This window comes from Pelobates fuscus, chromosome 1 (genome assembly GCF_036172605.1).
Source record: "Pelobates fuscus isolate aPelFus1 chromosome 1, aPelFus1.pri, whole genome shotgun sequence".
Classification (NCBI taxonomy): Eukaryota; Metazoa; Chordata; class Amphibia; order Anura; family Pelobatidae; genus Pelobates; species Pelobates fuscus.
The window spans coordinates 204,532,529-204,546,619 of NC_086317.1; the positions used below are offsets into that span (position 1 = coordinate 204,532,529).

At 44.9% G+C, this 14,091-nt stretch overlaps 1 protein-coding gene across 1 annotated transcript in view; it reads right to left on the reverse strand.

Moving 5' to 3' along the window:
• Window positions 1–14,091, reverse strand: part of LOC134608455 (monocarboxylate transporter 7-like) — a 43,930-nt gene that overhangs the window by 16,989 nt on the left and 12,850 nt on the right. Inside the window, exon 3 of the mRNA XM_063451313.1 lies at window positions 3,772–3,900. Coding sequence (XP_063307383.1) covers window positions 3,772–3,900 — 129 coding nt within the window. The remainder of the gene's footprint in view (window positions 1–3,771; window positions 3,901–14,091) is intronic.

The following is a 14,091-nucleotide window of genomic DNA, read 5'->3' on the forward strand; positions in this document are numbered from 1 at the left end:
TTACTCTATGAGACGTCCAGCCTATGCCCAGATGTTCTGCCGAAGGTACATTGTGTCCGATCCGTAGGAGTTCCAGCTGATACTTCCTGGGAACTACAAGCTGGTGCTTCTGGGATGGGGCTGCCCCTCTATTAGGATTCTCTGTTAACCGATATAGCCTGTCCTGTTCTCAAATAAACTTTTTCCTCTCTAAACCCCCTTGTTCGGTGTCTGCCTGGGTCCTATAATTTTGGAGTGTGGGTCTTCCCTTGCCTCCCTCCCAAACTCCTCTGGGGTGTCCCAAGCTAACTAGGCCAGGTCTACTGTCGGGGTTGGGGAGTCATCGCTTACCTGGATCTCCTCAGAACGTGAGCCAGCCGGGCTTGAAGATGAGTAATTACTGGATGAGCTTCCGCAGTGTTCCTGGTAACGTAGGCTGAGGTAAGGGTCCCCAAATCACTCCCGAGCAGTACCTCCGCGGGCAAGTCTTTCATAATCCCCACGTTCACAGTACTGGATCCAGCTCCCCAATCCATGTGAACTCGACCAGTGGGTAGTCTGTAAATAGCGCCCCCGGCTACCCTAATGGCCACAGATTATCCAGTATGTTCATTGTCCCGAGCCAAGTAGCGTTGTACTAATGTCAGGGTAGCTCCGGTGTCTCTCAGTTCCCTAGCCGTTTGTCTGTTTACAATGACCAACTGTGTATGTTGTTGAGGGTTGTCCATGGTAGCAGCCTGAACAGGATCAGCTTCATCTAATACTCTCCAGGATCTTCTGGTATAGGCTGGGACTCTTTCCAGGGATACGTGTTCTCTGCTTCTAAGCAGTGGGCTGTGGACCTGGGTGGTACAGGGTTGGTATGACCCCACGAGGGTCTTGGGGGTTCCAGTGGGCAGTTGCACCTTACATGCACTAGTTGCTGGCATCGGAAGCATCTGGGCCCGGTCTTTGTTGGTGCTGTTTGGTTCCCAAGTAGTCCCCTGTAAGGTGGTTGAAGTTGGTTGGAGGTTCCTGGAGCAGCAACTTCGGTGCGGGGGCAGGTCTTACTGGTGGTTGTTCAGTTTTTCAGGTGTCTGTGTATACATCTGCCAGGCGGGCAGCCTCTGGTAAAGTGTGCAGTCTCCTATCTCAGATCTGGGTTAAGTAGGTTAAAAAAATGTTCCATTAAGAATAATTGTAGGATATCCTCTCCCGACAAGGCTGGGCACCCTATATCCAGTATAAGCCAGTATAAGGCATCTCTGTGGAGGCGGTATTCTGCATAGGAGTCTTTATCCTCCTTTCGCAATTCCATAAACCACCTGCGGTATGCTTAAGGGGTGACTGCATACCTGGCTAGCTTCTTTCTATCTTTCATACTGATGAATCTCCCCATCTGGTATGGCCCTGAATGCCTCAGCAGCTCATCCTGATCATTTTCCAGCCAGTATCATTACCCAGTCATCCTCTGGTACTTTGTGTAGAGCGCACTGGTTTCAAAATCTGTGAGATTTCCATCAATCTCATCTGTCTCTTGAAATGCTTTTAAGGCTGTGAAAGGTACCTTCCTCCGTTCTGGCTGTGGAGTGGGGCTTTCAGTCAGCGGAGCTCCCGAACACTGTATTTCGGCTAAGTGTAGTTGGTATTCCCGCTTGGCTCTAGCTTCTGCAACCGAGTCCGCCAGTACTTTCATTATTATTTTGTCAGGCGGGTTTGGCCCAAACAAGGCCAAGCGAAACCGATCGGCCCGCATCTGTTCGGATTCTTCAGTGTTCGTGAAACTGCTTCGACGCTGGGATTGGTTCGGTCCAGCTTCATTAGTTCGGCAATTAAAGCCCTTTTCCGTATGTTTTTAGCATTTCATCCCTGCCTCTCCAGCACATCCTTCAATGTGGATCGCTTGAGCTGCTCGTAGCCATTCTCCATCTGCTGCTAGTTCCGGGTTCAGTATCCACTCTTGGGGAAAAGAAAAATCCCACAGCTGCCACTAGATGTGGCAGCCACCCAGGTAGGGACACGGGTCTCGCTGCCAAAGATTTCCTTTTCCCCCTCTCTGGAACTCTGGTGCGCTGGATTCAGTGGTTATAGCTGCTGAGTGATTCTAGCAAGCTGAATGATTATAGCTTTCCCCCACAGACATTAGCCAAGACATAATGCTGGGAGTGAACTGGTTTATTGGGGCATGGTACATGCAATTTATACACAGGGTACAGTTCAATACAAACTCCTCCCTGGTGTCCCTGTGTCTGGGAGATACTTGAGTGTACTTTGCTTAAACTTATTATCTCCCAGGCACAGAGGTACCATGTGTAAAACACATAACACCCCAAAACAAATACAATATTACAAGGGACCCCTTGGGGATACAAGTCCTATATTCCCGAATAGCCTGGTTCCGAGCGCCCAAAGTGTCCAAATAGCGCTTAGATCCCACGAATACAGAGGAGTCGCCACCGGGGTAAAGTTTTGACTGACCGCACACGTGGCGTCTGCCCAAAATAGTTCCAGAGAAAAAGTGGAGGTGGTTGGTCACTTTCGGAAGTCCCAAAACGAATAAAGCACCAAACAGATTATCTTGTTCCTAGGTAGCTATTGTTCGCCTAGTTTTTGCAAACAATCCTACCGAACAGCGCTCTGCTGAGATGTTTGGAAAGGGAGCAGGCGAGGATAGAAGTTCAGCGGTGTTTGCAAGTTAGTCTGTCCATTTTAGTTCTATACACTCGACGTTCGAACACCACTCCCTGCTTTCATGCAACAAGATGGCCTCTGACTCAGTTCCCACATGTTCGTTCATGTGAATGGCGGCCACCCAGCAGAACACTTGAAACAATTAGGTGTGAACCGATGATGGAGGTGTCAAGAGAGGTCAATAGGGTTAACAGGCTCCAAGGTGGGCTGTGTACAGGGGGTATAAAAAGGGAAAATTTGTGGTTTTGTTTGGTTACCGAACGGGAACGGAAAAAGGATACGAACAAATATTTTCAGTGACAGGGTGTTCTGTCACAACAGTGACAGTACAATAATGATATAATTATATGTAACTAAAATAGAATTAAATCATTCAATTACAAAACACAATATCACATACTAATTGGTTTGGTACTTCTGGTTACTACAAAAATAAAATTCCTCATGAGAGATCACATGTCAATTTCCTGACACAATGATATCATCAGAGACAATCTTAGCTCTCAAAGAGGGGGAGCATAACATAATTAACAAAACATGTAAATAATAGCCCCACGTAAGAATAAAAAAATAGAGGTTAAACTTGGAATCACACAGAAATGTGATTCCCAATCAATGTGGTTACATGACCACTACTTCAAAATACTCAGATGATGCCCACAAAGGCGTTATCAAAGGGGAAAACCTATGATGCCACAGGAGTAATGGGGTTACCGGTCATGTGACCGCAAGCATGGTAGGTAACACTTTTGATGGCTGCACACTGTTTACAGGAAATGCTCAAACTAGGAATAAGTCAGGTGACGGATAAAATAAGAAAAAAAAATCCCTGTGGCTGCTGTCTGTTGTACTGGACAGTCTCCACATACATAAACATTGCACTACCTTGGAGTTTTTAATGATTTTCTTGCTGACTTCTAAAGCAGGGAACAAATAGTCCAGATTTTTTGCATCTGGGTCCTTATTTTTGCCATTTTGTTGCAGCTGGACAGGTTAAATGTGGTGGACTTTCAAAAGGTTGTATTGCAAAATTCCCACAGGTGTAATCTGGTCCATTGTGCACTGACCTGTTGGTTATTGTTACTTTACGGAGGGCAGACACTAGTTAATTATAGATCTTACCTGGAACAAATACAATGACTGCAAAACATTCCCCTGTGGTTGCAGCAGAAATAACCAGGGACCGGCGCCTGTCAAAGTACTGTGACAAAATGGTGAGGCTTGGGAAGAAGCTAAGGCTGAAGCCAAGTCCTAAATGAAAAAAATATATATATGTTATCGAGAATTAACATTGAAACAGAACTGCTACCAACTAGCTGCACTTAGATTCTAGGTAGCAAGCTTAATTGTTATGGCAAATTGACTGTGCATCAACCCTTTATTCATAAATAATTATTATTGACCAGATCTATAATTATTACTAACTACAATATTTAAATTTAGAATAAGGAGACATTAGTTAATCTAACGAGTATAGCAATGTTATAAGTTACTACCTAGTTTTCATAAATTTTTCTTGTTTAGAGTTATTTGTTTAGCTCTACATTTTCATGAATAAAATCCAAATGACAAACTAAGGGAAAACTAGACTTGGAAATATTCCCAGACTCGTTTTTTCCATTCTAATTTGTGAATCACAATTTTTGTATTAATTATATTACATTTCCTAGTAAATGTCTATTATTAAGACCCTTTTTTTATCCATAATTCTGGTTGAGGCTGATTTTTATTGTCAACCCATCTCAAGGAGTCCGAGCAACTATTTGCTGCTTGCAGTGATTAATTCAAACTGTAATTTACTAAAGTCCGACGGTCCATACTGAATGGGGCAAATTAATATGGTTGACTACTCATACAGACCCCTTGTAACAGATGCCCTGTTCGTTGGATTTCTAATTGTGTTGCTATCTATTCATTTACACTACCATTCACCTAAAACGGTATACGAATAGAAACAAACAAACTTTACCCAGCTAATTTGTATACAGAATGTTTTACCGAACCTTTCGACCACCCAAGACAGTCGTGTGCAGTCAATTGACTTATTTGACACTATTACAAACCGCAACTCTAACGTTCTAAGTGGTTCACTGGGTGGCTGTCGATTCGTATGCACAAACACGTGGCGGTGGCCATCTTGTTTTGTCGAACGCGTTCAGTGGGGTTTGGTTGTCAAGTGTCTGGAACTATTTTCAGACACTCGATGGCCCGAACACTGCTGAGAATTCCAGGACAACTTAGATTCGTATTCATTCATCCGAAGAAGGCGGCATTCGGTAACACGGTAAGCGGCACACGACCATCGTACGCACGAATGAGTATTTGAACTATTGTTCGACATTTTACCATGCACGAAAGAGACCAGCCGCACCAGCTGAATTCATGGAACTATTCTGGGCAGGAGGTGGAATGGGACTTCCACCTAACTTTCGAACCCCTGAACCGATTTGAATGATTTTTAAATATATTGTTCCCCCAGATAGGGGTTATCAGGAGATGTATGTTATATGGGGTTCTGATGTGATTTTGGGGTGTTTCTAGAAATGCATAAAATTGTCCCTCTTTTTCATTTGGAGATAATTGAGTTGATACAGTAATTAACTCAAATATCTCCCAAGCAGAGGGGAGGGAATGTGTGTAATGTATGGTGTGTCTCTCTGTCTGACTCTATGTTTATTGACTTCACTGTGTGTCCCTGTTCCCAACAAGGTCCACCTGGGTGTCATCCTTGTTGGGAAAAGTTGCATAAAAGGCCAGTGTGGCCCCATTAAAAATCAGTTCAGCTTAACCCTCAACACGTGGCCTTGTCTCGTGCTTGTAGGGAACCTGCTTCACAACTAATCACTAGCTCTTGTAAGAGCTCTACTACCTATTTGGAGATTTGATCGGCTGCGATGACATCTGGAGAATACTGCAGCATAGCTCCATCTATAGGAAAAGGACGTCTTTAACTGCATACTGTCAGGATCGGGACAGGGATCCAACACGCAGAGTACAATACAGTAGAAAGGTACGTATACCGGGCCTTAGAATGGCCGGACTAACGTACAGAGAATAACAGAGAATGGTCAGAGACAAGCCGAGGTCGAGGGAACGAGAAGACAGGTAAGCGAGAGACAAGCCGGGTCAGAGGGATAACAGAGATAAGCAGAATAGTACAACAAGCCGGGTCAGAACCAAAGAGAATACTAGAATACAAGAGCGCTGAGTGACTAGACAAGCTAGAACCACGACAGGGCAATGAGCTGACGGGAGAAGCAAGCTTAAATACCCTGAGTCCGGAGAGTAGACACGCCTCCGCTGGGTGCTGATTAGATAAAGCTAATAGAGTGACAGGTCGCTCGGGATAGCGTCAAGACGTCACGTATCGAGCGTCATGTTAGAAAAGGAGCGGATCCCTTGCGGTCAGCGTTAGAATGACTGGATGGACCGCGAGGAACGGGAGATATGACCTGTCTAGACGGATAAACAACTAAGTCTCTACCCTTCTCAAAGGTAGAGACCTCAGGTACCCTGACAGTACCCCCCTCTCAGATACGCCCACCAGGCGGAAGGAACCGGGACGAGATGGGAAGCGGGAGTGAAACGCCCTGCGGAGACGAGGAGCATGAACGTCCTCCTGAGGTACCCAACTCCTCTCCTCAGGACCATATCCCTTCCAGTTGACCAGATACTGTAATCTTCCCCGGGAGAATCGGGAATTGATAATGGAGTTGACCTCGTACTCCTCCTGACCGTCCACCTGAACCGAAGGAGGTGAGGAAACCGTAGAGGAGAATCTGTTGCAAATCAGTGGTTTCAGCAAAGACACATGAAAGGAGTTGGGAATACGTAAAGCCGATGGCAGGGCTAGGCGATACGCAACCGGGTTGATACGAGACAAAACCCTGTAAGGGCCTATGTACCGAGGCGCAAATTTCATAGAGGGAACTTTTAAACGAATGTTCTTAGTACTCAGCCATACTCTATCCCCAGGAACAAAAACAGGAGCCGCCCTTCTGTGTTTATCAGCGTGTTTTTTGAACAACATAGAATTATGCAGGAGAATTTGACGAGTCTGATCCCACAACTTCTTCAGATTGGCGACATGATCATCAACCGACGGTACTCCTTGGGAAGAAGAGACCGAAGGAAAAATGGAAGGATGAAAGCCATAGTTCATGAAGAAGGGGCTGGAACGAGTAGAATCACAAACGAGATTATTGTGTGCGAACTCTGCCCAAGGAATCAAACCGACCCAATCATCCTGGTGTTCGGAAACAAAGCAGCGCAGATATTGTTCAATCTTTTGATTAGTACGCTCAGCGGCTCCGTTAGACTGAGGGTGATATGCAGAGGAAAAGTTCAATTTGATACCTAATTGAGAACTGAAGGATCTCCAGAATCGTGAGACAAATTGAGAGCCTCTATCAGAAACGATTTCAGAAGGTATCCCATGTAAGCGAAAAACTTCTCTCGCAAAAATCTCCGCCAATTCAGGAGACGTGGGGAGTTTAGGCAACGGCACAAAATGAGCCATCTTAGTGAATCTATCCACCACCGTGAGAATAACAGTCTGTCTCTTGGAAGCAGGTAAATCCACAATAAAGTCCATGGCCAAACAGGACCATGGTTTCTCAGGAATGTCCAAGGGAAGCAACAAACCACAAGGAGATGCGTGAGGCTGTTTAGTCCTGGTACAAGTCTCGCAAGCTCCGACGAACTCCTTAATATCCTTACGTAAGGAAGGCCACCAGAAATCCTTGGAGATCAGGGAATAAGTCTTGCGAATGCCAGGATGACCAGCCACCTTGCTTTCGTGGAAACACTGTAAGAGCTCCAGTTGGAGTTCAGGAGGGACAAATTTTCTTCCCTCAGGAGTCTGTCCAGGTGCCAGATGCTGTAAGTTCAAGATCTGGGCAAGCAACGGAGAATGGATTTTGAGACTTGTGTTAGCAATAATATTGCATTGGGGTACTATAGAGGACAGAACCGGTTCAGAAGAAGCCAAAGGTTCATATTGGCGAGATAGAGCATCGGCTTTAGAATTCTTTGAACCAGGCCTATAAGTAAGAACGTAATTGAAATGGGTGAGGAATAACGACCAACGAGCTTGCCTGGAAGACAATCGCTTGGCCTCTCCAATATAGGACAAGTTCTTGTGATCCGTTAAAATAGTAACAGGATGTAATGTCCCTTCCAATAAATGTCTCCATTCTTTTAAAGCCTTGATAACAGCTAGTAGTTCTCTGTCACCAATGTCATATCTGCTCTCAGCACCAGACAATTTTTTAGAAAAAAATCCACATGGATGTAACGGTTTATCCACACCTAGCCTTTGGGATAGGATAGCACCTATGCCAGTCTCCGAGGCGTCTACCTCAAGTAGGAAAGGAAGAGTGGGATTAGGGTGAACTAAAATTGGGGCGGAAGCAAAAAGCTCCTTGAGAGTTTTGAAAGCAAGGAGAGCTTCCGTAGACCAATTCTTAGTATCAGCCCCCTGTTTGGTCATATTGGTGATGGGCGCAATAATAGAAGAATAACCCTTAATAAAGCGCCTATAATAATTGGAGAACCCAATAAATCTCTGAACGGCCTTAAGACCCTTGGGTAGAGGCCAATCTAGAATGGACTGGAGTTTATCCGGGTCCATCTTAAATCCCTCCCCAGAGATCACATAACCGAGGAAGTTTACTTGGGATTGATCGAAACTACATTTCTCCAATTTGCAGTACAGACCATGTTGAAGAAGTTTGTGCAAAACCCTTCTGACTTGTTCGTGGTGAGTCTCAATCTCTCTAGAATGTATGAGTATATCGTCCAGGTATACAATAACACACTCATGCTGAAATTCCCTAAGAACCTCATTTATCAGATCCTGGAATACAGCCGGTGCATTACATAACCCAAAAGGCATTACTGTATATTCATAGTGACCGTAACGAGTATTGAACGCCGTCATCCACTCGTGTCCCTGCTGGACTCTCACCAAGTTGTATGCCCCTCTGAGATCTAACTTGGTGAAAATGTTAGAACCCTTTAAACGATCAAAGAGTTCGGTAATCAAAGGAATGGGATAAGCATTCCTAATGGTTATCTTGTTCAAACCTCGATAGTCAATACAAGGCCTAAGTGAACCATCCTTCTTTTTAACAAAAAAAAATCCAGCCCCGGCAGGGGAGGAGGATCTCCTAATGAATCCCTTGTCTAAATTCTCGTGAATATACTCCTCTAGAACTGAATTCTCTTTAGTAGATAACGGGTATACATGACCCCTAGGAGGCATGGTACCAGGGAGTAGGTTAATCTTGCAATCAAAGGATCTGTGAGGAGGTAAGGTATCGGCTCTTTTTTTTATCAAATACTGCCTTTAAATCCAGGTACTGAGGCGGTATTTGTGTCTCTGTAGGATTAGAGGAGTTAGCCGACGTGTTCGCCAGGCAAAGAGGCGAGACCCTCCGCAAACATTTCTCTTGACAATTCTGACCCCATGAAACTATCTCCCCTAACTCCCAATTAATGATAGGGTTATGTCTCTTTAACCAGGAGTACCCCAGGACTATGGGAATAGAAGGAGAGGAAATGATCAACAGGGATAGGTCTTCCTCATGCAAGATACCAACAGTTAAATTAACAGGTATGGTCTCACGGAAAATAACAGGCTCAAGTAAAGGTCTACCATCTATGGCCTCAACGGCCAGGGGTGTCTCCCTTAACTGGGATGGGATAGTATGCTTGTTAACAAAAACTTGATCGATAAAGCTCTCAGCAGCTCCAGAATCGATCAAAGCCATGGTTTTTACTACTCCCTTCTCCCAAGTCAAAGAAACGGGTAACAGAAGCCTGTGATCTTTATAATTGTGAACAGAGGACAAAATAGATACACCCAAGGCCTGTCCTCTAGAGAAACTTAGGTGCGAGCGTTTCCCGAACGATTGGGACAATTTAGGCGTAAATGACCTCTGACTCCACAGTACATACATAAACCCTCCCTTCTCCTGTACTGTCTCTCCTCCTCTGTGAGGTGAGCATTACCTATCTGCATAGGCTCAGGGAAACGTGAGGTTTCGATCTCAGAATTTCGAAATGCAGGAGCTAGTTTAAAGGAGGGTCTACGAGTCCTATCTCGAGTGTTCTGCCTCTCTCTTAAGCGTTCATCAATGCGAGAGATAAAAGAAATTAAATCCTCCAAATTCTCAGGGAGCTCTCTAGTAGCGACCTCGTCAAGGATTACATCTGATAACCCATTTAAAAATACATCTATATAAGCCTGTTCGTTCCACTTAACTTCTGCCGCCAAGGATCTGAACTCTAGTGCATAATCCACAAGTGTTCGATTTTCCTGTCTAAGGCGCAACAGTAATCTAGCTGCATTGACCTTCCTACCAGGGGGGTCAAAAGTTCTTTTAAAAGCAGCTACAAAGGCATTATAGTTATAGACTAACGGGTTATCATTCTCCCATAAAGGATTAGCCCATCTCAGAGCCTTCTCAATGAGTAACGTAACAATAAATCCAACCTTCGCTCTATCTGTAGGATAGGAGCGGGGTTGTAATTCGAAATGGATGCTGATCTGGTTCAAAAAGCCACGACACTTCTCAGGAGAACCGCCATAACGTACTGGTGGAGTAATACGAGAAGAAGCACCTACAGTAGCTACTTCTAGACCTGAACTTACAGGAGAGATCGAAGGAGTACGTGTCTCCTCTGGTGGGTTACTAGCACGAGACAATAGCGCCTGTAGTGCTAGGGCCATCTGATCCATCCTGTGTTCCATGGCATCAAACCTGGGGTCGGAAGAACCAAGCTGACTGTTTGTACCTGCAGGATCCATTGGCCCTGTCGTAATGTCAGGATCGGGACAGGGATCCAACACGCAGAGTACAATACAGTAGAAAGGTACGTATACCGGGCCTTAGAATGGCCGGACTAACGTACAGAGAATAACAGAGAATGGTCAGAGACAAGCCGAGGTCGAGGGAACGAGAAGACAGGTAAGCGAGAGACAAGCCGGGTCAGAGGGATAACAGAGATAAGCAGAATAGTACAACAAGCCGGGTCAGAACCAAAGAGAATACTAGAATACAAGAGCGCTGAGTGACTAGACAAGCTAGAACCACGACAGGGCAATGAGCTGACGGGAGAAGCAAGCTTAAATACCCTGAGTCCGGAGAGTAGACACGCCTCCGCTGGGTGCTGATTAGATAAAGCAAATAGAGTGACAGGTCGCTCGGGATAGCGTCAAGACGTCACGTATCGAGCGTCATGTTAGAAAAGGAGCGGATCCCTTGCGGTCAGCGTTAGAATGACTGGATGGACCGCGAGGAACGGGAGATATGACCTGTCTAGACGGATAAACAACTAAGTCTCTACCCTTCTCAAAGGTAGAGACCTCAGGTACCCTGACACATACACCCCTTTGATACTCAAGGGGTGTATGCAGTTAAAGACGCCCTATAAGTCTTATTTATTATTATTTTACACCTTCTTGTTGTGGTGGCTGGCTAGCAAGTGCAATTCTATCTAGCCCCCCTAAATATAGTAATATCTTAACTATATTCCAGTCTGCTGGTGCGGTCTCTGCCCCATATCTGCCTCTTTTGCTAACATCATCAGAAGTGATGATCTCAGTCAATTAAAATGCTTCCCCATAGGAAAGCATTGGATTGGCTGAGATTGTCAATTCTGATTGTCACGCCAAGGGTGCATAATTCATTGTTGCACTATAGAATATTGCCATTTAATGTAATTTATGTAGTGCATATATGAATTGGCCACTTAGTAGAGTTCAGATGACAGAAGGGGTAATGTAAATTGCAAAGGAATGTGAAAAGGGCCAGATGGCTTACAACAAGCATGTCAAACTCAAAGGCTAACACAGGCAAAATAAACAAGGTTTAAGTTTATATAGGCTGCAAAAAAACAAAAACTTCAGTTTTCACAGAGACGTAGGTTTATTTAGAAAAGTACAGTATAAAAAAAGTTGCCATAATACAGACAAGGGGCTGTGTAGGAGGGGGGCTGGCAGGGAGCGTTTACTTACCTCTCCTGCAGCTCCCTTCTCCTCCGCGCTGGTCCGGTCAGCTCCCTCTGCAAGTCCCAGTGTAAGTCTCGCGAGAGCCGCGGGGTCAGAGTGCGGCTGCGAGACTTTCACTGGGAGCTGACAGGGGAGCTGACCGGACCTCGCGGAGGAGAAGGGAGCTGACAGGAGCTGCAGGAGAGGTAAGTAAACGCTCTCTGCCAGCCCCCTCCACTGAACTGCCAATGCCACTGGACCACCAGGGAGTGAGAGCCCCCCTCCCTGCCATGTATCAAGCAGGGAGGGGGGACGAAAAAATAAATAAAAATGTAAATAATAAAATATTAATAATAATAATAATAATAATAATAATAAAATTAAGAAAAATATTAATATAACAAAAAAATATTAATATTAAAATTATAATAATTAAAAAAATAATAATAAAAATGCCCACTCCCCACCAAGGCTCTGCATCACACTCTGCATCACACACACACACACACACACTGTATTCATACACACACACTGACCTCATACACACACACTGACCTCATACACACACACACTGCATTCATACACACACACACTGCACTCATACACACACACACACACTGCATTCATACACACACTGCATTCATACACACACACTGCATTCATTATATACACACACTGTAAATAAATATTCAATTAATATAATTTTTTTAGGATCTAATTTTATTTAGAAATTTACCAGTAGCTGCTATACTTACCCAGTGAAAGAAGAAGAATGTTACACTGTATACAATTTCAAATAAAACGTATACAAACATAGCCAGGATTCAGCTGTAAGCATTTGCAACACTTACAACAATCAAGTAACATACATTCATATAAAATGTAAGTTACTTAGCCTTTTAGTAAGTTACTAAAAGGCTGAAAGACCTGAATTGGTCTTTCAGCCATATTTACTAATACTAAGTAAAGATTACTTAGTATTAGTAAATTATGCCCCTATTCGCTATACCGCGAGTAGGGGCATGTCTATTAAACAGTGAGCAACCTGTGGCGGGTGGGGGCCCTAAAGAAAAAAAAGGGGGGAGGACCTATTGTCCTCCCCACCGGCCCCCACCCCTGAGCGGTGGGTGGGGGCCCTAAATACAAATTGGGGGGGGACTTAATGTCCTCCCCCCTGGCCCCCACCCCTGAGCGGTGGGTGGGGGCCCTAAATTAGAATAAGGGGGGACCTAATGTCCTCCCCCCCTGGCCCCCACCCCTGAGTGGTGGGTGGGGGCCCTAAATACAAATGGGGGGACCTAATGTCCTCCCCCCTGGCCCCCACCCCTGAGCGGTGGGTGGGGGCCCTAAATACAAATTAGGGGGGAAACCTAATGTCCTCCCCCCTGCCCCCCACCCCTGAGTGGTGGGTGGGGGCCCTAAACTAGAATAAGTGGGTGGGGACCTAATGTCCTCCCCCATAGCCCCCACCCCTGAGCAGTGAATGGGGGCCCTAAACACAAATTGGGGGGGACCTAATGTCCTCCCCCCTCGCCCCCACCCCTAAGCGGTGGGTGGGGGCCCTAAACAAAAATAAGGGGGGGGGACCTAAATACAAATTGAGGGGGACCTAATGTCCTCCCCCCTGAGCGGCGGGTGGGGGCCATAAATACATATTTAACCCCCCTCCCCCCAGGTGACTAGGGGTCCCCTAGTCACCCCCTCCCCCCCAAAAAATAAACTCCTACCTACCCTCCTCATCCTAAAAATAATGAGGTGGGACCTTTAACTAAATACCTATAAAAATAAAAATAAACTTACCTTTCAATGTTTTCTTTCTTCTAAAATCTTCTTTTTTTAGCCCCAAAAAAGGCCAAATAAAAATACATAATAACCGACGCAATTAAAAAAAAACAAGAACAAAAAACAATAATCCATCTTCAACCCGGGGAGGGCTCCGTGCAGACTGAAGGCTTATAAAACCTTTCCCCGCCCTGCAATTAGGCTCAGAGCACTCTGATTGGTGGGTTTAAACCATCTAATCAGAGTGATCTGACAGGTAAGTCTCTACATTTACCTGTCACAGCACTCTGATTGGTTGGTTTGAAATCCACCAATCAGAGTGCTCTGTGTCATTTTACACAGCGTGGGAAAGTTCTTTGGAATTTTCCCACGCTGTGTAATTTGACTCATAACACTCTGATTGGTTACTTAATCCACCAATCAGAGAGTTATGAGTCAAATTACACAGTGTTTGTTTATTTTTAATTGAGTCGGTTATTATGGCTTTTTATATGGCCTTTTTTGGGGCTGAAAAAAAAAGGTTTTAGAAGAAAGAAAACATCAAATGGTAAGTTTATGTTTATTTTTACAGGTATTTAGTTAAAGGTCCCCCCTCATTATTTTTAGGGTGAGGGGGGTAGGTAGGGGTTTACTTTTTGGGGGAGGGGGTGACTAGGGGTTTGGGG